The following is a 22329-nucleotide window of genomic DNA, read 5'->3' on the forward strand; positions in this document are numbered from 1 at the left end:
GCCCCCCTCCTGTCACACATCTGCATCATCACACTAGCAAGTAGGTATAGGAGCACTAGTATTCATATGTAGCTTCTGACCTATTGTTTTGCCTCATCTGTAATTGCACTCTGTCCATTGGGAAAAAGAAAAAGCTGTAACCCTTCTGCTCTGATACAAAAGTAAGACCAGCCCATATCTCTTCTTTCTGTCCCCTCCTTTGTTCCTTTGGGAGTTCTCTAATTAAGACCCCCTCTAAAGCGTCAAAGTTCTTCTAAGGAGTTGACACTTGAAAGGCAGAAAAAGCAGAGAAAGTAGAAACAGAAAAATGGGTGAGAAAGATGATGGTTTGAGGTTGAGTTTGAGCTTGGGATGTGGAGATGATGAAAAGCGGGAGAAGATAAGTCAATCTCCTCAACCTTTCCCGTTGAAACTCATGAGGTCTACTTTGCCTTTCGTGCAACAACAGAACCAGCAGCAGCTGCTGCTGCTGCAAAAGTCCTCCTTTCTTGCTGATGCGTTTCCATCATCTTCTGGTAGGTTTCCTCTTTCCAAAATTGTATCTTTCCTTTTTCAGTTACTTGTGTAAGATTTTGGTCATGTCCGTTTATTTTTTCCTCTTGATCTTTGACCAAATCTGAGCATGTTTGATGTTTTATTGCAAAGTAACACGTTCATTCTTCTTTTTTTTTGTTGACAATTTCAAGAAATTGTTACCAGTTTACGCTAACACGGTAAAAGAACAAAAATTGAAATGTTTGTTTAATGAAATGGCTGTGTTATTCTAGCATATTTTAAACTGTGAAAGGCTCATAATGATTGTTCTGTTACATCATTTGGTAAATTCGTTAAAGCTTCCATTTTTGTTTGAGAGAGACTGAAAATGAAAACAAGGCAACTGTTAGCTCAAACTGATCTCTGTTTCCGTGCTGTAAAACTGTTTTTTCCTTTTCATTTTTTCCCTCCCATCTTCTTTGATAATAATGAGTTTCTGTTTCTTGATTTGTATTTATAGAAAGAAATGCTGCTGAGCCCAGATCATCTCTTCGAGGAATTGATGTAAATCGACCAGCAACAGTGATAGACTGTGATGAAGAAGTCATGGTGTCATCACCAAACAGTACGGTGTCAAGCGTGAGTGGGAAGAGAAGCGAGAGGGAAGAAAATGAGGCAGAAAGGGGTTCAAGTTCTCTGGAGGATGACGGTGGCGACGCGGCGAGAAAGAAGTTGAGGCTATCCAAGGAACAAGCAGCTCTTCTTGAAGAGACCTTTAAGGAGCACAACACTCTAAATCCGGTTAGTGGCAGTTTTGGTAAATTTTTGGTGATTTGGAGGTTTTTTTCTCGATAGGAGTTGTTGTGTTTTGTACTCATGCTGAGTTGGTGTTTTGTACTATGTTTACTTGTTGTGCAGAAGCAAAAATTGGCTTTAGCCAAACAGCTAAACCTGAGGCCTAGACAGGTGGAGGTCTGGTTTCAGAATAGAAGGGCAAGGTGAGTCAGTACTTGTGTGTCTCTGGTTTCAGTAACATTTAACCAGCGTGGTGATATATTTAGCACAAATATATCTGTATTGAACTTTCTTTGAAGAAGAACCAAATACTGACTTTACCGATAACAGGATGCTGAATCTTGAGCCATAGACAACCAGATTTATGTTTCAAAGCAGAAGGGAAGTCTATCCATATGGCATTATCCATGCTATTATAAGAACAATTTATAGTAATCTTAGGTGCTTTTTGAATGGCAACTTAGAATAGAGTACCACATATCATACCATTGGATATAGTATTCGCTGAAACAAAACAGCTCAGTCTAAAGCTAAAGATGTACATGACTTATTAGAAATACAAGAGCAAGCTGGGCTTTCCCCTGATGCAAGTCTACTCTTGGTATCATTTGGCAAAGACATTACTCGCTTGGAAATCCTTTTAGTGAAATCAACTTAGGGTACAACATATACATGTTTCGGAAAACTTCTGAGAGAATCCACTATCCATTGAATCAACTGTTTTCGTAGGAGGAGGCAAGGTGAAAATTTTAGCTAATTGTTGCTAAGTTGTTATTGATACTTTGGAAAGGGTATTATTTGCCAGCAAATGTTTGAGACACACATGCCTTGCTCAGTTTCTACAAGATGTTATAGCAACTCTTTAAAGATGGAGCTATGTGGCATTTGTTGATCTTTTAACAGATTTAATGAAGTGCAAAGGATTGTAATTTACTTGAGTTGGTCGTTTACTAGGATTTCCAAATAGTAATGGTTGGCGAGGACAGACTAGTAGCAAAGAAGTAAATTTCATGACCTTTTTTCTTTTAATCTCAATTTCAGATATAAAAATTACTCATTGGATCGATTTTGTGTAAAACCAGACTGGTCATTGCATTCTCAAACTTGAGTTGTATGGGGGTAACAGACTTGTTGCACTTCCATCAAAATGGCTTATTCAGCACTTAAATTCGTAAATTGCCAAAAAGCTTAGATATTCTGTTATCTATTATTTCTTTGTGTTGCGTTAGCCTAAAACTTATGGATGATGGATTAGGAAAGGAAGTAGACATTTAATTTTCATATCAAAGTAACAGGTAGTTGGTGGCCATTTTCAATGGAAGTCTAGAGTCTAAATGCTAGCCATAGATGTCACTGTGGTTCAGCATTGTTGATCTTTCTATGACCAACCTTTTTGAAGTATGAATAGAACGTTTTCATGCTGCAGGACAAAGTTGAAGCAAACAGAAGTTGACTGTGAGTACTTGAAACGTTGTTGTGAAAATCTGACAGAGGAAAACAGGAGATTGCAGAAGGAGGTGAACGAACTCAGAGCACTCAAGCTTTCTCCACAGTTCTATATGAACATGAATCCCCCGACCACCCTTACTATGTGCCCTCAGTGTGAGAGAGTGGCCGTCTCAGCATCTTCATCGTCCTCAGCTGCAGCATCAACATCACTAGCTGCGACAAGCACTGGCATCCCTCGTCAACAGAACCCACTGACCGCTGCAAAGCAACATTCAATGCCAAAGAATCCTTGGGCTGCAATCTTCCCCAATCAATCGCATGGTGTCCGCCAGCCCCGGTCATAAATTTCCTTAAAAAGTTCATCATGTTCGTGGAAAGATGGATAGCAGGATAGGTGTAGCAAGAAAATGGCAGGAGCAGCGGAAGAAGTTCAGCTTTTGCTTCGAGAAGATAGATTCGTAAAGGGTAACAGGTGGTCCATCTGTGGGGAGAGCTTTGTCCATAAAACGGAGAGTAGATCAGTTGGGATAAAAAGAAGAGAATCCGAGTATCTTCGTTTTTGTTTATCAAATGACAAATGATTAAATTTAGATCCAAGTGTGGTTAATGTCGGAAATGAAGGGAACATTGTTGTTCTAGTGTTTTATTAGTTTCCAATGTAAGATATTGTTAGTCATGATGACCTGCGTACTTCTCTTGTATAGATTAATTCCAGGGAAATATAGTTAGGCTGTGGTATAAACAATACACTAACGTCAATCAAAAGTCATCATCAAGGATTATGGTGGGCCATTATTTGTTTAGTAGATAGGAGATAAAGAAACGACTCGCTATCATTGTATTGTTTAGTGATAAATGATTGATATTAGTGTATCACCTAATATATCATATGATGTATTCAATTTCTTTTCGTCATTTCAACTTTCTTGAATCTTCTACTAGTCTACTTCCAAAAACAGAGCATATGTTTGTTTGTTGATAAATGATTGATACTAATTCACCATCTAACACACCACATGATGCATTCAGTTCCTTTTCGCGCTCCAGCAAGTCCAACAGATTATATTGTAAGCAAATATTCAGAGAGAGGCAAAAGTGGTAGAAAGTTGTAACCTTTGGAGACGTTTCAGTTGATATATTGGTAAAGGTCAATTCAGAAAAGGGCAAATGAATAGCGGGCCCAAATAGCATAGGAAACCATTTCCTTTAGCACAGTTTGACGTGCAAGCTAAAAGAAAGGATTGAAATTTAAGGACAAGAAGCACACGCACCTCGTAACTATTTCTTGAAGTGTAGCAATCACACTTTTTCTTTTTGCGAATAATCCATGGATGTAGAAAGATCGTTCTTCTATGCACTCACCAACTTGCCTTTGATAAATTAGCCACCAAGAAAGGATTTAAAATCCCTTTTAAGCTGTACTTTGACCTTTGAATGTTCAAATTCCCGTACCTCCAGTTAAAAAAATCCACAGAAAGTGTAACAGTATAAATTTCTTGTCTATATAAGTCGTGTACATCTTTAACCTGGGTTGGATGTGGGTTCTTTAATCTGGGTTTAAGGTCCATAGGAGTCTCGTCCTGTCACTAATTGGCTGGATGTGAATTTCTTGTGGGTTTCCCTTAGATTACTCTTAACTGGGTTCTTTAGCCGTTAACCTCCTGAGTGTTTCTAATCTAATTGGGTGTGTGTGTTTCTATCTCTTGACAGAAAAAAACCATTCGTTGGTGAGGGTGTGCTCGGGGGGGAGGGGCATCCCTCCCACATCGGTTGGATGTGGATTCTTTAACCTGAGTTTAAGGTCCATAGGAGCCTCGTCCTGTCATCAATTGGCTGGACGTAGGTTTTTTGTGGGTCCCCCTTAGATTACTCTTAACTGGGTCCTTTAGCCGTTAACTTCTTGAGTGTTTCTAATCTAATTGGATGTGTGTGTTTCAATCTCTTGACAGCAAAATCCACTCTTAAGAACTTCAAACTTTACACACACAGCGACAGCAACCAAGAATAAGTCCAACATGATAATAATAAAGATTAGCCCTTGCTAGGTTGTCTTGGTTGTCAGGTAGCTAGAAAGTATCGGAATAGTATGTCTAGCTTCATTCTCAGACAAGTACAGATTAGAGGCTCGGCCAAAAATCCTGCAGTTATCTCTTAGGGAGCGAATTTGCCCGGTACCATAATAACATACGCTAGTTATGCAGCTGTCGTCAATGTTTTCTTGGAGAACTTCTCATGCTTTTGACAGTGTCCTCCATATTATTTAATGTATGTGTCTTAGTAATGGCTGCTGGCGCATGGATAAAGAGTTAAAGAGGAGCGCGGATAAAGAGTCCATCCAACAGGAAACCAGCACTAAACAAATCTCAAACCACCACTCCAAGTTTCAGGCTTTCAGCTCTCCACGGTTGAGTCGGTTCAGCCCCTTAATCCGTGGTTGTAAATGTAGGGATCGACCCTCATGCAAGACCCGCTCCCCAAAACCCCGACTAATTAGGCAGCGAAGAAAGAAGCTTCACAGTCGAAAATGCAAGACCTTAAGCAGGAGCGTTTCTTTATCATGTTTTCTTTTGTTTGAGGCGGTACAAGATGGTGAAATCAATAACTCTCATCATTCATAAGTAACAGTGCTGGCTCTACTATACAAATGATTACCATTCAATCATCTAAATAATGAGCAAGAAGAGATTATCAGTTAATCAAACAGTATTTACAGTATCTGCAAGAGAACGCAGTATGCAACCCAAGCCAGCTTTTTCTGTCAACTTCTCATGAATCCTCAAACACTGGTCGCATGTTGGACGGTCACCAGTGGACAAGCCTCTGTAAAGATACCTGAAAATAATAGTGCAGTCAATGATTGTCAAAACGATAGCAAAAATTTACAAGTGCCACACCACTGGGGAGATGGACAAAGCACCAACTAGGCAAAAGGATTTCCCTGCTTACATTTGTTCTCTCTACCATCTTTAACTGGTAAGATGTTTCCAAAGGTTTCTTGATAGTATTTTGAGAACTGGTTAAGGATCCCTTTACATGTCCTGGTAGCTTAAGACATATTCCTAGTTCACAAAACCAAAAAGCCATAGTATTTTTCTTTTTTTTTAAAAAGCCACAGTATTCGTTACATGTGAACAACTTAATTCTAATTTGAAAGGAGACCACAGAAGAGACCCGACGTACAACCTGGAGTCCAACTGTAACCTAAAAGCTTATGCCTTGGGTTTCAAACTCAGGCACTAAGCAGTCCATTTGATTTTCTCAAACTACAGTGTAACAATTCCAACCAGCCAATAGACCTAACACGGGTAGACCCTCCTATTGAAAACAATCCCCCTCCCCTCTCAAGTTCAAGTTAGCAGTCAATGCAAGCCTACTTCTTCTTCATCTAACACAAATAGATCCCCAACCTCTTCATCAGACCAATACAAATGGACCCGTGGTCAATGGTCCTACGCCAAAGAGGACAAATGATCTAAACCAAGGAAAGATAACTGCTAACCCATAACCCAATATCATAAACACAGCTCTGGCATTAGCTTGTCAAGAACAGACTTCTGAAAATTTGCCAGATCTTCTTTATTTTATTTTTTCTAAAAGAATTTGACAAAGTCACTTGACAGCCCACGCAGAAATATGGAGAAGAATATAAAAGAAAGTGAGTGGTTAGGTCAATCAAAAGGTGAAGGAGGAAAAAAATCTTCGGTCCTAGGAAGAAAAATACAAAGCTTAAAAGAAATCTCCAAAAGCTGAGTCAACAGTAGGTCAGACAGCATTACCTACTAAGAAAGGAGAGTAGTAACAAAAATTACGAAAACCTGAGATATAAAAATAGCTGCGTTTGACCCAATTTGAGCTTACTCTATTTTTCATGTAGATTGAAGCCTTCTCTAAGGCCAATCTTATAGTTGAAACTCAGCTGAAACTTGTAGGTTATAGGAATTCAATTGCAGCTGAAATTTGACAACAGAAATCCAGGGTCGGAAGCTTGTAAAATTCATTCCAAATAAGTGGGCTAGGATGGCAAGCCACCTTCACCTCTTACACAACTCCTCAGCTAACAAATCTCCAACTTGGCTTGCATGCAACATACAAAACAATGATAGACTGTTCTACAAGCCTTTTGCCTAATCTTGAGCAACTTCTGCCAAAACCTCATAGGAGACATATAATACGATACTTGAATGAGCTTTCTCATCTATGTCAACAAGTTCCTTACCAATCATTTAAGTTGATAATTTCTCCATTGTCGACAAAGCCTTCCATCCAAATTCAGTCGGGATTGCTTCCATTTTGAACTATCATAGTCTCAATTTGGCACTTAGGTTAAACTACTGAATAGGACTTTGTTATTGTCATAGCGGTTGCTGGTACTTAACCTAGGTTTCATGGTTCTGATAGCAGTTGCCATTCCAGCAATCCCATCAGCAGCAACATTAGCCTCAGCAAATTCATTATTTTATAATCTTTCTTCTCTATACATTCTCTTCATTTCCAACTTAAAAGGAATTAGATTTAATACGCCCTCTTCTTGTGACATAATTGCAAAACCAATTCTTATATACAGATTTTGATTCAGGTTTTTATTTTTTATTTTCTCAACCTCTTTTTCCACTACCCCCTAAAAAATGAGCTGTTCAACTGATATTAACTCGTTTCACCAATACCATCCCTTTTCTAGCTAAAGGCTTGTGGAGAAGACACAGCAAGTATTCCATCTTTTTTTTTTCTTCAAAAATCAGATACAAGCCAAGGTGGAGAATTGTCAGGTGAAGAGCTGTGTTGGTCAGTGGCAGGTGGAGTTCCATTCTATACCATGACTCTTGCAGATCTTCCTCAAACTTTGCCGCAAATGATTTGATATTCTGAACGAATTTTAGTCAAGGTCAGCTATAAATAGCGCCTTATGAAGGCCTCAATCTACACAAAAAACATAGAAAGTTCAAACTGGTACAAGTTCACACTTCAATATTTTTGAGTTTTCTCATGTTTTGCTCTCTTTTTTTTTGGCTTTTGGAGAATTTTTCCAAGCTTTATGTTCTTCTTCATAGTAGTGATGTTTCATCCTTCACCCATGGACATAGGTCTCATTGACTGAATAACAAAAATCTTATTGCCTCACTCTCTTTTCCATACTTTTTTATTGTCCATTCAGTTTGTCAATTATCCGAACTTTGTTGCTAACAAAATTACTTGCACATAGAACATGAAGGTGAAGAGATTGGTAACCAAAACCAATCACCAACGGAAAAAAGATGTCCAACTAAACTCTGAATAGAGTAACCAGCTAACTGAAACTCTGCCTCATATAACAAGTGATAGATAATATTCCAAGGGTAATTTCGTCCAATGCTGAGAATCCACAATCGATATGCAACACTTAGTAATCATGTGGAGAACATATATAGTTTCCGACATCAGTAGCCAAAGAGGTCATCCTATTGAATATTAACATCTTGTTTTGAGGTTGAATTTGGTATTAACACCATTTGTAACAAGGTGTGAATCTTCTACAAGTTCAGCAAGCATTATTTATCAAGTCTTCTGGTACTTGAAATGGTATATTAACAAAGATACATATGAAATACTCTCCAAGCGCTAGACTTTCCAGATTCAGAAAACTTATCACGTCCATCATGAAAAATTGATCGTGAAGTTCCAATTACACTTCGAATCAGTTAAACATGATACCACGTCCTAAATCAACATCAAAGGTACACAAAGAAAAAACAGCAAGGTTGAATCTTTTGTATAAATTGCAGTAACAAGGAAGTTAGGGTCAGAGAGTTTTTCATAAAGGGAAAGAAAAGGTGATTACTTCATGAGAATATCATAATACTCGGGATCCAAGGCAAAGAACAAGCTTTCAACATCTTTGATTGCCATTATTGCCCTGTGCACCACTATCCAGTTCGCAGACTACAAATTCAACAAAGCTCATTCATGAAATACGACTCAATATCAGATCAAGAAAAATGAAAAAAAATCCGAAAAATACAGTCAAATAAAGAAAATTCCCAAGAGAATACAGCTGAAGATAGAACTGGAATCGTGATTACTGACCTTACACCTCTCATCTTTGGTCTTCGGAGGGGACCCTTCAAGAGCTGTCTTGAGTGCTTCCACTGGTTTATTCCTACCAATCAGAAAAATAAGAACAAAAAAAAATGTTGGTTTAGAAAGATCAAATTTTTAGTATTTGTGAGGATAAATGAAAAGGGGGGGATTGATACTGCTTGAGTAAGCTCTCGATTTTGCGGGACTTGTGCTCGATTCTGGCGATGATGGCTTCAGCATTATCCGCTTCCACATGCTCAGACGCCATGTTTTAAATCCCCTTGGATCTCTCTCAGTCAGACACAGACTGTGAGAAAGGAGAGAGTGAAATTCAAGGAAAGTGGGATCGGGCCTCGAAAGAGGATTGATATATTAGTTTTCACCGCATAAATTAATGGGAAAATCGTCCAAAACATCCATCATATTTTGTAAAATAACTTTTTTCGTCCCTTACTTTTAAAAGTATAATTTTATGTCCCTTACATATTCACATCAGTCAAATTTAGTCCCTAACTAGATTTTCGATCATTTTTTTGCTGGATTCCATCACGTGCAAGGCACGTGATCATTTTTGAGGGGTAAATTTGTCAAATTATATTTTGCATAATTTAATTTATTGTCCCTCACATTTCATAAAATAAATTTTTTCATCCCTTACATTTTATAAAATGATTTTTTTCATCCCTCATATTTCATAATATGAATTTCTCCATCTCTCACATTTCAAAAAATGAATAATTGTTAATATGGCTATAGCTTGTTATAGGTAGGACATTAACAATTGTTTATGTAATTGGGCTCGGCATATTGGCTATCTTCTCTTTTTGTATGATTGTGACTAATATTTACCAATAGAACCTTAATTTGCATATTCTTATTGTATTTTGATAGAAAATAACTTTATTGGCCAACTGGACAATGAATGCAAAATTTTTTACTAGCTAATATCAAATGAAATCAAATGATCGCATATAATATATGTTATTTATATTGTTAAGTGAAATCAAATAGACACATACATGTGTTTATGCTATTCGTATTATTAAGCGAAATCAAATAAACATATGCATGTGTTTAAAAAAAATGTATTCACACACATAATTAGTGAGGAATGACAAATTTATTTTTTGAAATGTGAGGGATGGAGAAAATCATATTGTGAAATATGAGGGATGAAAAAAGTCATTTTATAAAATGTGAGGGACGAAAAATTTTATTTTATGAAATGTGGGGGACTATAGATTAGATTATGTAAAATATAATTTGACAAATTTACCCATAAAAAATGATCACGTGCCTTGCTGGTGATGGAATCCGGCAAAAAAATGATCGGAAACCTAGTTTAGGGACTAAATTTGACCGATGTGAATATGTAAGGGACGTAAAATTATATTTTTAAAAGTGAGGGACGAAAAAAGTCATTTTACAAAATGTGAGGGACGTTTTGGACGAATTTCCCTAAATTAATTGTCAAGAAAAGTGATGGACGAAAATAATAATATTTTTATGGAATAAATTAAATTTTAAAAAAAGTGAGGAACAAAAGAATATTTTTATGAAATGTACGAGATGAAATTAATCATTTTTTCTTACAACAAAGGTTAACCTTTTGCTAAAAATGAATGCACACAACCAATCGTGCACTGCCCACATTTCGTGAGCTTGAATGGTGAACCTGAATATTAGTAGTATTAGTTTTTTTTTTAATCTCAAAACGAAACAATTCATTTTGTGAAATGTCAAAGACGAAAAAATTTATTTTGTGAAATATAAGAGATTATAGATTGGATTATGTAAATTTTAATTTGATAATTTTACTCTTAAAAAATGATCACGTGTACGTGATGGATTCCGACAAAAACTAGTCGAAAACTTAAGTACGAATCAAATTTAACCAATGTAAATTTGTATGGGACGTAAAAGTACACTTTTAAAAGTGAGGGATGAAAAAAGTCATTTGTAAAATATGAAAGACGTTTTGAACGATTTTTCCTTTTCTTTTTTCTTCTTTTTGTGACAAAATTAAAAAGGTTAGAATAGTATTAAACGGGTCGTGAACCCATAATTCATAATTGTATAAAGATGCTTCCCACTTATTGTCTCACATTCACGAGAAGAAGAATTGAATTGGATGGTAAGACGAGAGAGATTGTACATAAGATATCTTCAATTCAAAATCTTCCACTTATCTTAAAATAAAAAGAAACAAAAAAGCTAATATGCTGCACCGACCATATGCTGAAAAGTTTCTCAGCTGAGTCGGTCATAGAATTAGTGTGCTTCCAACATGATTCCAATTTGCATGCACCTGTTAAGCAATGCACTCCTCATTGAATGAAATAACACAACCTGTTATCTGAGTCAAAAACTTTATCAAACAACAATTTTATTGTGAAAATTCGATGCTTTTGCTACGCTAGTTTTTCCATTTTTCTGTCTATTGGTCACTAATATGTGCTGTGCTCTCCCAGTGATTTTGTAGTCTGGAGCAGTAGAAAGAAATTTCCATATAACAAGACAACAGCACCAATTAGTCAATTACTACTGTGGAAAGAATTGGTCCTTCCTCCTGCCAACAAACGAATGTACTAATATGCATGCAGTTTTTTCTTCAAAAATATGACAGTAGTGAATGGCGTACTACATCTTATCTTAGCCAATTAAATACCAGCTGCATCATGTGCCTTCGAAAGTCGTAACAGCATATTTATTTATGGCAAAAGAAGAAATTCAATCGGCGGAGACAAACGGTAAAGTAATGACCCACTTTTTGAATTCTGACTGCCCTCTGTTCATGACTCACAACCCTTTTCTACGTTTTCCCTCACTCATCAGAACTCACACAAGGCACACTCCCCTTTTAGTGCCTTACCTTTACCATTTCTTGATTACCCAAATGTTCCTTTCTTGTTCTTCACCTAACCGCACAGGTTCTTTCTTCCCCTGTCCTCAACAATGGCAGCTTCTCCAGCCTTATTCAGGAATCCCCATTGCCGAGTTCCGCATCAAAAACCTGCAAGTAAGTCTTACTCAGACTTGTTCTGTAAGTCCCTGATCGTTATTCTTGTTCTTCTTGTTATACCCTTGTTTCCTGCACAAGCTCCTGATTTTATTAGCCAATCTATATTGAGTAAGTTCTGGGAACTTTTTCACCTTCTGGTTATTGGGATTGCTGTTTCTTATGGCTTGTTCTGTAGAAAATGTACCAATATTGAGGTCGATAATCAGCCTAGAAATGATTATAGTCCTCATGCATATTTCCCCGGGGTAATGAATGTATCTTCATTTTTTGAGGATGGGTGTGAAGATATGTGCAACTCCGATGAGACAAAGAGTACCCAAAATTGGGATTTTATGTACTTGAAAAATGAATCAATGAGTAAAGCAAGGCCTTCAGTAGATGATGGTAAAAAGATTAGATCTTTGAAGTTTGGAAACGGCGTTAAGTACATTTATGAGCCTGATAAGGAAAACGTTGGCCATATTTGGAATTCTCAGTATTTTCAAGGGGAAAATTTGGTGGTTGTGGCTGATGGGAACTATGCTTCTGATGAACATAAACCCTTAGGTCTTCCTGTCAGGAGCCTTAGGTCAAGTATTGGTGATGCTGAGAAAACTGAGTTTGGCCCGAGTAATGCATCATCTACGAGTTTGAAGGATTCTTTCGGTGATTATACTAAGGGTAAGGTTCAGAAATTCAGAAGTCCGGTTACTATTAATTTGGAGGAGGAGTTTGATGAAGTCGCTGGACCTTCCACCATCCGCTGGCAGTCAAGATCTGATAGGATGGAAATGAGAGAAGAAGTTGGTAATGTTCAACCCCCATGCCATTGTAGGAATCACTCTGGTGGGAATTTTGAGATTGAGAATGTTAAGTCAAGGTCAGTCAGGCATCCGTTATCTTCAGGAACCAGTTCTGTTTCGCCCCAGCCGTCAAACTGGAAAACTGAAAATGTGGAGCCAAAAAAAGATCTCAAGGCTTTCTTGGACATGTTTTCACGGACAACTGTAGCATCTGTGGATGATGGTGCATCAGTTCCTACTAAGGCCAGGGGATTTAGCATTGGATCCTCCAGGGAGCTGGACATGCCGACTTCTAAAGGCTACTTTAATGATTCTAATATAAGTGCAATGCAAGATATGTTGGACAGAGGGAAGAAAGGTAGGGACTCTATGAAATCAGATGCTAAACCTTCAAACTTAGCTAAGGTTCTACAGAGGGGAAGATCCGTTAGAACAATCAGATCTAGTTTATCTGCTTCTGATGAACTGAAAACGAAGGAGAAGAATTCGAGTCAAATAGATGACAATGTTGCACCGAGGAGTGACCAACCTGAAGCACCCATCTTGGCAAAGAAAGTGAGAGGAGGAGAAACAAAAGATCCCCCAGTCCACACCCAAAAGCACAATTCCAGGAAGGTGCATCCTGTGCCAAAGGAGACATTCTCTGAGTTTCTGAGTGATGAAAAACAGGACACTGCTGATAGTGCTTTGCCACTTGAAAGTGACTTGCAGTTGGAGGGTGAGCCTGAAGATTGTGAAGAAAGTTCAGATGATAAGGAATCAGAAACAGACCTAGTAGATAACTCAGGAGCTGAAGGAAGTGAGGTTGATAGGAAAGCTGATGAATTTATAGCCAAGTTTAGGGAGCAAATGAGGCTTCAGAAGATTGCATCAGTCACAAAGGCATAGCTGTGGAGCCTAGTAGCAAAGGCTTTGCAACACAAGTGGAGGAATTAAGATTATGGATATTTGTAGGCTTCGTTCGTCAAATCATGAGTAGCTGCGGCAATTTAATGTGACCTGTGGTGCCCAGATTGGGTTCGCCTGGTGGTTTGCACCTTAATCACACTTTGGTGCACATCAGATGGCAGTTAAACAGATATACGGAAATTGGTAGTTAGTAGTCTGGGTAAGCTGTAGTCTTGCGCTGACACTGAATAGCAGGAAGCTGTCTTTTTTCAGCTCATTTTCCATCTACTTGTTATTACCCTGTAGTTAAAGCATAGTGGCAAACCTCATATTTGATCGATAACCATTGATTTCGTTTCTCGGACTATTTTTGTTGCCCACATGATGCCACTATATCACCAAATTTCCCAGCTTCTAAGGTGGTATGAAAAGTAAATGTTCTGGGCCAGTGTAAAAGATACACACAGAATCCAGTTTGATTGCATCTATATGAGAATTTGATAGCTAGCTCACCAAACTTATATGACTATCATTGCTGAGAAAGGTCAAATCGTGCTTTTCCATTTGGTTCCAAATTTTTGATCTCCTTGTAAATGCATAATGTTTTCTACGATCATATTTGGCCAAGTGATAAATTGGGTTTTGAGCTGACATTGCGTGTAAGAATTTAGTGTTGCGCCGTAGCAATCATAATATTGGATGAATGGCTACTGAAAATCTAATTTCAGTCACGGCTAATTTTCTTATGCATTATCATTTTATAAGTGCATTCTACCAAAGTATAGGCAAGCTTGTCTTGAGAAAAGCTGTGCAATTGGTTTATTCAAAGTATCTAATTCCTGGGTTCATGCAAGAAAAAGGTTTTGGCTTCTTTTGGGGTATATGCATTCTAACATGCTAAACCAATTACAAGGAGGCAAGCAGTGAGAGGATATTTGGCATCTCATGTTTGATATAAGCAAGAAAATTTCTTCCACCAAACAAAAACTAGCAGCAAAACATCCTCGACCTTGATCACCTGTCACCAACAATAAACTCATAATCTTGCAAATTCCTCGTTTGGGTTACTAGAACAGCTGTTAAAACATGAGCTGGCTGAATTGGAGGAGATTTCTGCATCATTTAGTGATCAAATGAAACATCCGACACTACAAGTTGTCTGTAAGAATCTCAAATACAAAGACGTTTTATGCATCATAATGCTTACAAGCATCTTGCATGGAGATGTTCATTGTTTCTGCCTATGCTGAATATGGCCGCATTTATTCGTTGCATTGTTTGGTTATGTTATTTGTCTTTTTTGCTTTTTTCAGAAGGGCGGTTGGGAGTGTCGTGTAGCACTGCATCCCTCTTACAATATGGTGTTCCTTTGTCATCCCGTCTCTTTTTATCCATTTTTCCGAAGTTCCCTGCAACAAATGAACACCTTCAACTACTTAGTTCATTTTCGTGTTTCCAATTCCGTGAAGCGTATGAAACGAGGTCTTTTCCATCTTAGTTTGGTAGAATTAGATTTGTCCTTGTATTGAGAAGAGAGTTGTCCTAATGAATTCTTATTGAGAAGAGACCTAAGTCCTTCCTTGGATTGTAGGTGGGGGTTCAAATCTCACCTGCAGCGAAAAAATTTTAAGAGTGGTGCCAAAGCATCTCTTTGGTCTAATAAGATCTGTGTACCTGCTAGTCCCTGACACAAGTCTATTTAAGTTCCCCCTTCCCTCTAATCTAGGATAGAATAGGTTATACGACAGTTATCGTCTTAAAAAAAAAAAATAATGAATTCTTTTATTTGCTTGTTCTTCTACCACTGGAGTTCGTTGACATTTGAGAGAAATGTGCTGGAAATGAGAAATTCAACAGGGGCTAAGTGAACCCTTTTCTGTTTTCATTTGATTGGTTCATTATGCATCGCAGGATAGTAGATGAGAAGTGTCTGTTAATTTCGTTGATTCAGCCCTTTGTCTGCTGTGTGTTTTGTCACCCCTTTTCTTAGATAGGAAGTTGAAAAGATACAACCACAATGGAACCAAAGTTTTGCAGAAGATGACTAAAAGACCGATCCAAATCAGATGCCATCTGCAGATTTACCATTATATAAAGCTTAAGCACGATTATGGTGTAAGAGTAATTGGTTTTGGGGGTGTTTTTTAAATATTTTATTGTAACAATGTAGGTGAAAAATTTTTACCGTAAATGAGGTTGCTTTTTAGATTATTTTTTTTTGTATTTTTAATATTTTTGAGATTATTTTTATTTGTGCATTTAGCATGATATTATATATGAAAAACTTGTTTTTTCAAAAATTAACCAATCCAAACGCGAAAAAAATTTACAGTCACTATCGGTGAGGTTGAGAGGGTATTCTAAGCCATAAATTCCAATCACTTTGCCTGCTCTTTTGATCCACATAACGTATTGATGGTCAAGAGTGTGAAATGTGTCAGGATCAGTCTGTCGTGATTAGCCACGCTTAAAGATCACTTGCATGTAGATAAGGCAGTTATTCTTGGCCCTTCTCATTTACCACTAAAATATTTACAGTTGGGTAAAATTTAATTCGTAATAATCCTCACAATAAATAATATGATATTTAATGGGATGCTACAATATTTAATTTAGACATACACATCGGGTGTTCCTTATATTACTTAGCCCAAAAAAAAAAAAAAAAAACTGAGAGCCAAATCAGCGAAAATTATCAGCAATGTTATTGGTCAATACTTCAAAAGAATTCTTTGAATGATTGTTTAGAATTTCATCAGCTAGTGCATCATCCACCCATCTAGAAGTTGTTCAATTCCATCGAATCCCCCTATTGATCTTTTTAGATTCAAACCCTTTTAGTGTAAAGGAGAAATAGGAATATGAAAAAAAAAACTTTTTTAATTCAACCATCTTATGTCTAAATAACCAATGTCTGCGTTTATGCTCCCTCCAAGGAAAAAGAAATCTCCTAAAAGTCTTACAAACTTCTAATAAATACTAAAAGAAAGCATCTCACATTCAATACCCTCTCTATCGCTGAAATTTTGACATTGTTCTCGGTTTGTTTGAATTCGCGTCAAAAACAAGTTTTTCAAATATAATATTATACAAATAAAAATAATTTAAAAAATATTTCATTCATATAATATATCAAATATATAAAAAAATTTCATAAATACTGCGACAGTAAAATTTTTCAAAAACATCCACAAAAACAGCTAATCCAAACGGATCTGATTAAGACAAGGGAGAATATAAATATATGACTTTTCTCTAAAACTTTACATGGCTTGAATCCAAATTAAACACCGGATCACTTAAAAATATGAACATAACGGAATGGATAGGATAACTTTAAAAATCAGAGCTTTTCATGCCTCAAATCGAATTAAATACCTTATCACAATGTAGAGGATAGGATAATTAATTATTGTTTAGGCCAAATTGATGATGTTGACAACTTTATACATATTTAACGGTTCTATTTAGCCATCAGGTGCTGATGTAGCAGCTACAATTAGATCGGCCTTCGGTCAGCCCCCACTACTGAAAATCCGATGGGACTCCGCCGGTATCAGGAGATACCAGGCCATTACCCGGTTTCAGATGCAGGGTGTTTTTTTTTTTTTTTTTTTTTACCCCAATATAATAATCTGGTGATTGCCTTATTGGGTTTTTTTAAAAAATAAATAAAATAAAATTTCTGGCTCGAAGCTCTCTGTAGCGTTGGTCTCGTTTTCTGAAGTTGGTTGAGAGATAAGGAAAGGTGGAGAGAGATTCCATTTCTTCTATTTACTTCTACCCCATTCTGGACTGACGCCAACCAATGGCTCCATACTCTTTTTCTCTCTCACACACTCACGCGCTTTTTGCAACCAAAATTACGTTACAATTACTTTACTTTACATGACAAACCCCAGGACGAACTAATCTTCCTTTCCAGCTGCCTTCTTCACGCTTTAGCTCAACCATTTGAATCGATCCTTTCTTTGCATTGGCTTTTCCTTGCTCTTTAGGCAATGCTATATACTTTTCAGCCCATTCCCTTCAATTTCAGGCTTTCTTGGCTAATTAAATTAACCTCTGCTTTCCTTGGTGGGTTCTTGATATTATTTTGTTGATCGAGGTTCATTACATTCTTGAATCGAATCTATTTTCCATTATTTTGAGGTGGAGTTGATGCAGAAATAAGAAGGTTTTTGGCGTTTCTTGAAGATTTTGTTGGGCTTTGATTTTGAGGTTTTGGAAGATTTTGGACGGCGGATATTTGATGGTTTTTGGTGTAAAGTTGGTAACTTTTCTTGTTTGAACTCAATCTTGATTTGAATTTTTCCTTTATGGATTTCTTTGGTTATTAGTTTAAGTTATTGATTCTTGAGAGGCCAGGCCTAAAAGGCTCTTGTTATCTTTCAATCTTGTGAGTAATTTGGGTGATTAATTATTTAAAGTGTAGAGTGTCTAGCTTGTTCTAATTGTACTTGGAAAGATGCATATTGAGGAACTGAAGGAGGGGGAATCTGATAGAGAGGAGGGACAAGGTTGTGGTAATTATAGAGAAGGTAGGATTGTTGTTTTGGATGCAAAAAGGGCTTTGGTTGGGGCAGGTGCTCGTGCTCTCTTTTATCCAACCTTGTTGTACAATGTTGTGAGAAATAAGATTGAATCCGAGTTCCACTGGTGGGACAAAGTTGATGAGGTACGCACATATTGGCAAAACACTCAATTATTTACATGTTTTAGTTGTTTCTAGTTTCAAAATCTGGTTTGCAAAAACTTGTTTAAAGGACTTAAGTTGATAATCAGGTATGCTTGTTAGTCTGTTTGTAATGGATGATGTATTCATACGCTTGCTAACAAATTAGGCCAAAGGTAGGATCAATTTTGTATGTGTCCTAATAACGATGTTGTTGGAATGATGCTAGTGTGATTAATTCTTTTAAGGCCTTGACTTTCAGAAGTATTATTTTGATTTTTGGATATGGTTGGCTTTATTTACAATTTGCATGTGGGCTGCAGTTTTCCAGGTTTTACTAAAACACAGTCAAATTCCGCAGCTTGACCTCTTCCTAGTACTCTTTTTTTCATTTAATAAAGGCTTTTATGGTTCATATTATATGTGATCTTTCTTTTTTCCTCTGTATAGACATAGCTCAGCATTACATCTTTCTGCTGGATACTTTGAAATTTTAATTAACTACAGTGATATTGATTTGACATGGACATAGACTTTCTTATTCTGTAAAATTCAGTGAGATGTTTCTGCCTTGGTAAGCACAACTGAAATTGCATTTGGATAGCTTTGAGTGAGCTTGTGCTGAACTTCAATTGTTCACCTCCTCAGAAACAGAAGAAGAATAAATAAATATAAATAACCACCTTGTAATTTGTGTGCACAGCTTGAGATTAATTTGGAGAAGTCATATTTCAAGGCTTCTCTCTTGAGACCATTATGCGAAAAAAACACGTGTAGAGCTCTTTTCCTGGATACTTGGACACAGGAAAAGTAGATAGGCAGTGATTTTGTGTTCCTGTCCTTGAATGATGGGTAGGTATGGATAGATTCTCAGAAGATTACTGTAGTTTGCTGACCTCAAATATGGTTGAAGTATCTCTTGGCCCAGAATGAGATGATGACAACATTCTTAGTTTCATAAGTTAGGTTCTTTAGAATGAAAAATATGTTAAATGTGAAATTGTTATCTTATTTGACATTGTCGTTATGACCGCAGTTCTCATTTCCTTGTATCATCAGTTTATTTTGTTAGGAGCTGTTCCATTTCCTGCTGATGTTCCTCGCTTGAAAGAACTAGGTGTCTGTGGAGTGGTTACCTTGAACGAACCATATGAAACATTGGTCCCAACATCGTTATATCATGTAAGCTTAAACTATTTCGCAGCTCTTGCATGAATTTCTTACCTTTTCCATTTTTCTGATTGTGAAAAAAAGGAAGGAAGAGATGGTCACCATAGTTTATAAGTAATCAAAGTTGTGGGTGTTACAAAGAATGCTCACGTGCCATACTAGGTCTCTATGCATAAATTTGGCCCTTTCTTCCTTTGTGCTGATAAATGACGACACAGTTTAGCTTGGTTATTCAACTTATGTATATAAGAGTTAATCTGCATTCAGTTTTGATTTACCACTTCCCACTACTCTAAACTGTGTTGGTTCAAGATCACTGCTTTAATTACCTTATCATCTATGATGATGAAAGACTTGCTTTTTGCTGTAGGACCATGATATTGACCACTTGGTAATTCCTACAAGAGATTATCTCTTTGCTCCAACAAATGATGACATTTGCCAAGCTGTGGACTTCATCCATGGTAAGTATGTTTTTACTGTTGTTTGAAGATTTTCTGAAGTTAACCATTCAGCCTCAAATTCTCGAATTTGATGTTGTTTAAGCAGTGGAAGATGTATGCTGCATCATTCTTTCCTGTTCTTCCTTTCAAAAACTTAGAATGAACGTTCTAGATTTTAACATTTAGGTGGAAGAAGCTGCTTAAAATAGTTGACATAAGTTGGTCTTTAGTTTTCAGTTTTTTCTTCTTCTGGCAGTTTTTGAACTTTCAATTGTCATATTAAATTTTAATCGCATATTCTGTTCCTCATTATCTCCCATCTCTGATGTGAAGGAAATGCATCTCGTGGGAAAACCACCTATGTTCACTGTAAGGCAGGGCGGGGCCGTAGCACAACCATTGTCCTTTGTTACATGGTAGGCACTAGATTTTCAGATCTCATAAATTATTTACTTACTTTTGATGAGATTTTCTTCCCTCCACCGTCCTTCCTTTACTTCTTGCTGATAATGATTCTCTCTCTACAGGTTAAACATAAGGACATGACACCTAAACTTGCATATGAACATGTGAGGTCCATTAGGCCAAGGGTGCTATTGGCCTCTTCTCAGCGGCAGGTATCACCAACTGATTATGCCATGGTGGTATTTGAGATACTTGCAAATGTCTTTTTCCTTTTAAACTTATAGTATTATGTTTGGTTTAATGTCAAACTGCAGGCTGTTGAGAATTTCTACATCCATCTGAAGAGAACTGAAAATGACATCTCAGTGGTTGATAGATCACCAATATCTATTTTAGGTTTCCCAGCAACACTTGACCCTTCAGCTTTTGATGATGGATCTGTTGTTTTAGTGACGAAATCCGACCTTGATGGATATGATGAAAGTCACGAGTCAGGTGTAGTGGGTAAGAGTATTATGGCTGAGTCAAACCTAGCATGTAGATTTCAGTTTGTTAGTCAGGCAGCTGTTGCCAGGCTTTCGTGTCTGTGGGTTCGTTCTCAAACAGGTGAGAAAGTGTCAAAGAAGCTGGGAAGCTCCATGACAAGCAGTCAGCTACAGAGTATTGGTGTTGACATCCATGTTTATTAAGAATGTCATGTGCCAGTCAGAGAAGTTGAAATTGTTTTTTGCCTCTATTTTCTGGCCTTAGGTGGCAAAAATAAAATGGTTAATAGTAACAGGTTTCCCATCGGCCTTTTTCTTTCTTGTAAGTTTCCGAGTCCGGAAAACTATGTAAAATCTGTTTCTATATGAGATGGTATTGGTTTGAAAATTTGAGGCTTTGCTTTGAACAGTATAGACATGAAATTTTGTATCTTAGGAGAGTGTACATGGAATTGTAGATTGGCTTCCAACTTGAAGTTAATTCTAGCCATCTGCTATGGATGGATTTGACATTGAGTAACCCAAGACGATGTATTAAAGACTCGGAGCTTTTTTTTTTTTTTTTTCAGTTGGGGGTGTCCGGGCCTACATCCGACTAGTCCCCCAACCCCGAGGAGAGTGGGCCCCACCGATCCTCAGGAAATTACGCAGGATTGCTGAGCTCGGGATCGAACCCAGGCCGTCTCACCCTAATGAGGGCTACATGATCACCCGAGCAACCTGTCGGGGGCATTAAAGACTCGGAGCTTGCTCTTCAGGTTTATGGGCTTTCCTGTTTGGAGGCAGGGCATTCCAGCAGCCTGCTGGCAATCACAACTGAGTCTGTTGGCAAGCTGATTCCGACCTGTCTGAGTTTCCAAATTTTGATATTTTTGCCTCTTTAAAACATTTTTGAAACTGTTGATATACACTTCCATTATGATGTATCTTCATCATCAGCCCCCGGTGGCATCGTATTCCCCAGATTGTGTTTTGTTATCGTTTGGTTTCCTTGGTTTGCATGTACAAGTAGATGACACCATTCCCACCAATCAGAAGCGTACGCTTCCTGGATTGTAAAGGGTCCGGAAAGTGAGCAATTTGTAGACATGGAAAGGGAATATTTTGCACCTCCAGCATATTCTAAGCGTATCTTCATACCGCTTTCCCATTTTTTCCTCTCCACTTTGCACATTTTTCTTGTAGAACTCATAGGTTAGGTAATGCAGTTTATATAGCCTAGCATATGATTCCACAACTTGGTTGGTTATACTACAGGGGAAGGGATTTTTGGATAGTTACACCTGCAGTTGTATGCAACAGTTATTATTGTCGATGGAATTTTTTCCAATTGCCCATGTCCAAATTGGCTCCATTACTTCTCAGTCTGATTCAAAAAGATTAGTCGTCAAAATAGGAAATCCAAAATAGGTTAGCGATAATTGTAACATTTTCTGTCTATCTTGTATCTACTGAAAATCTAGGAGGATAAACAAGAGCATTTGTTTCCACCCTGAATGGACACTTGTTGAGGTTGACCACCAAAATGTCTTTTTAGTTCTTAAATGCATAAGATGCGTATAAATGTTAATTTAGTATTTTTCTTTTTCATTTATTTTAAAGAGGATTAACAGTGATTCCACACATACCTTTTGATGAATCATCGAATTCATGATCCGTTGCTTACAGGCGAGGTATCTTATCAATT

At 37.3% G+C, this 22329-nt stretch overlaps 4 protein-coding genes across 5 annotated transcripts; 3 read left to right on the forward strand and 1 right to left on the reverse strand.

Annotated features, from left to right (window-relative positions):
• LOC113759926 (homeobox-leucine zipper protein HAT4) lies at nucleotides 1-3566 on the forward strand. Of its 2 annotated transcripts, none has more exons than XM_027302504.1 (4): nucleotides 1-515; nucleotides 995-1275; nucleotides 1393-1472; nucleotides 2678-3566. In XM_027302504.1, exons 1-4 carry the CDS (start codon nucleotides 308-310, stop codon nucleotides 3060-3062), a joined length of 954 nt encoding a protein of 317 aa, XP_027158305.1. In that variant the 5' UTR covers nucleotides 1-307; the 3' UTR covers nucleotides 3063-3566. The 2 variants fall into 2 exon arrangements, with proteins under 2 accessions (XP_027158305.1, XP_027158306.1); XM_027302505.1 differs by having other exon boundaries at nucleotides 2696-3566.
• A 1672-nt stretch (nucleotides 3567-5238) lies between these two features.
• LOC113764126 (actin-related protein 2/3 complex subunit 5A) lies at nucleotides 5239-9136 on the reverse strand. The gene is made up of 4 exons (XM_027308190.1): nucleotides 8949-9136; nucleotides 8779-8851; nucleotides 8534-8634; nucleotides 5239-5550 (listed from the first exon to the last, which is right to left on the reverse strand). The coding sequence occupies exons 1-4, from the start codon at nucleotides 9038-9040 to the stop codon at nucleotides 5415-5417; spliced, it is 402 nt and encodes a 133-aa protein (XP_027163991.1). The 5' UTR covers nucleotides 9041-9136; the 3' UTR covers nucleotides 5239-5414.
• Nucleotides 9137-11554: 2418 nt separating this feature from the next.
• Nucleotides 11555-13807, forward strand: LOC113763189. Its single transcript, XM_027306932.1, has one exon. The coding sequence runs from the start codon at nucleotides 11728-11730 to the stop codon at nucleotides 13462-13464; it is 1737 nt and encodes a 578-aa protein (XP_027162733.1). The 5' UTR covers nucleotides 11555-11727; the 3' UTR covers nucleotides 13465-13807.
• A 3423-nt stretch (nucleotides 13808-17230) lies between these two features.
• On the forward strand, nucleotides 17231-21162 carry LOC113760925 (putative dual specificity protein phosphatase DSP8). Its single transcript, XM_027303677.1, has 6 exons — nucleotides 17231-18142; nucleotides 19199-19321; nucleotides 19680-19773; nucleotides 20086-20168; nucleotides 20280-20369; nucleotides 20472-21162. The coding sequence occupies exons 1-6, from the start codon at nucleotides 17933-17935 to the stop codon at nucleotides 20844-20846; spliced, it is 975 nt and encodes a 324-aa protein (XP_027159478.1). The 5' UTR covers nucleotides 17231-17932; the 3' UTR covers nucleotides 20847-21162.
• Nucleotides 21163-22329: the final 1167 nt, after the last annotated feature.

Source organism: Coffea eugenioides, chromosome 2 (assembly GCF_003713205.1).
Source record: "Coffea eugenioides isolate CCC68of chromosome 2, Ceug_1.0, whole genome shotgun sequence".
NCBI lineage: Eukaryota > Viridiplantae > Streptophyta > Magnoliopsida > Gentianales > Rubiaceae > Coffea > Coffea eugenioides.

Coding starts and splice junctions, on each gene's coding strand:
- LOC113759926 (XM_027302504.1), top strand. CDS start 308: ATGGGTGAGAAAGATGATGGTTTGAGGTTGAGTTTGAGCTTGGGATGT. Junction 516..994: donor TGCGTTTCCATCATCTTCTG/GTAGGTTTCCTC, acceptor TTGTATTTATAG/AAAGAAATGCTGCTGAGCCC. Junction 1,276..1,392: donor AGCACAACACTCTAAATCCG/GTTAGTGGCAGT, acceptor CTTGTTGTGCAG/AAGCAAAAATTGGCTTTAGC.
- LOC113764126 (XM_027308190.1), bottom strand. CDS start 9,040: ATGGCGTCTGAGCATGTGGAAGCGGATAATGCTGAAGCCATCATCGCC. Junction 8,852..8,948: donor ATCGAGAGCTTACTCAAGCA/GTATCAATCCCC, acceptor TCTGATTGGTAG/GAATAAACCAGTGGAAGCAC. Junction 8,635..8,778: donor CCAAAGATGAGAGGTGTAAG/GTCAGTAATCAC, acceptor TTGAATTTGTAG/TCTGCGAACTGGATAGTGGT.
- LOC113763189 (XM_027306932.1), top strand. CDS start 11,728: ATGGCAGCTTCTCCAGCCTTATTCAGGAATCCCCATTGCCGAGTTCCG.
- LOC113760925 (XM_027303677.1), top strand. CDS start 17,933: ATGCATATTGAGGAACTGAAGGAGGGGGAATCTGATAGAGAGGAGGGA. Junction 18,143..19,198: donor GGTGGGACAAAGTTGATGAG/GTACGCACATAT, acceptor TTGTATCATCAG/TTTATTTTGTTAGGAGCTGT. Junction 19,322..19,679: donor TCCCAACATCGTTATATCAT/GTAAGCTTAAAC, acceptor TTTTTGCTGTAG/GACCATGATATTGACCACTT.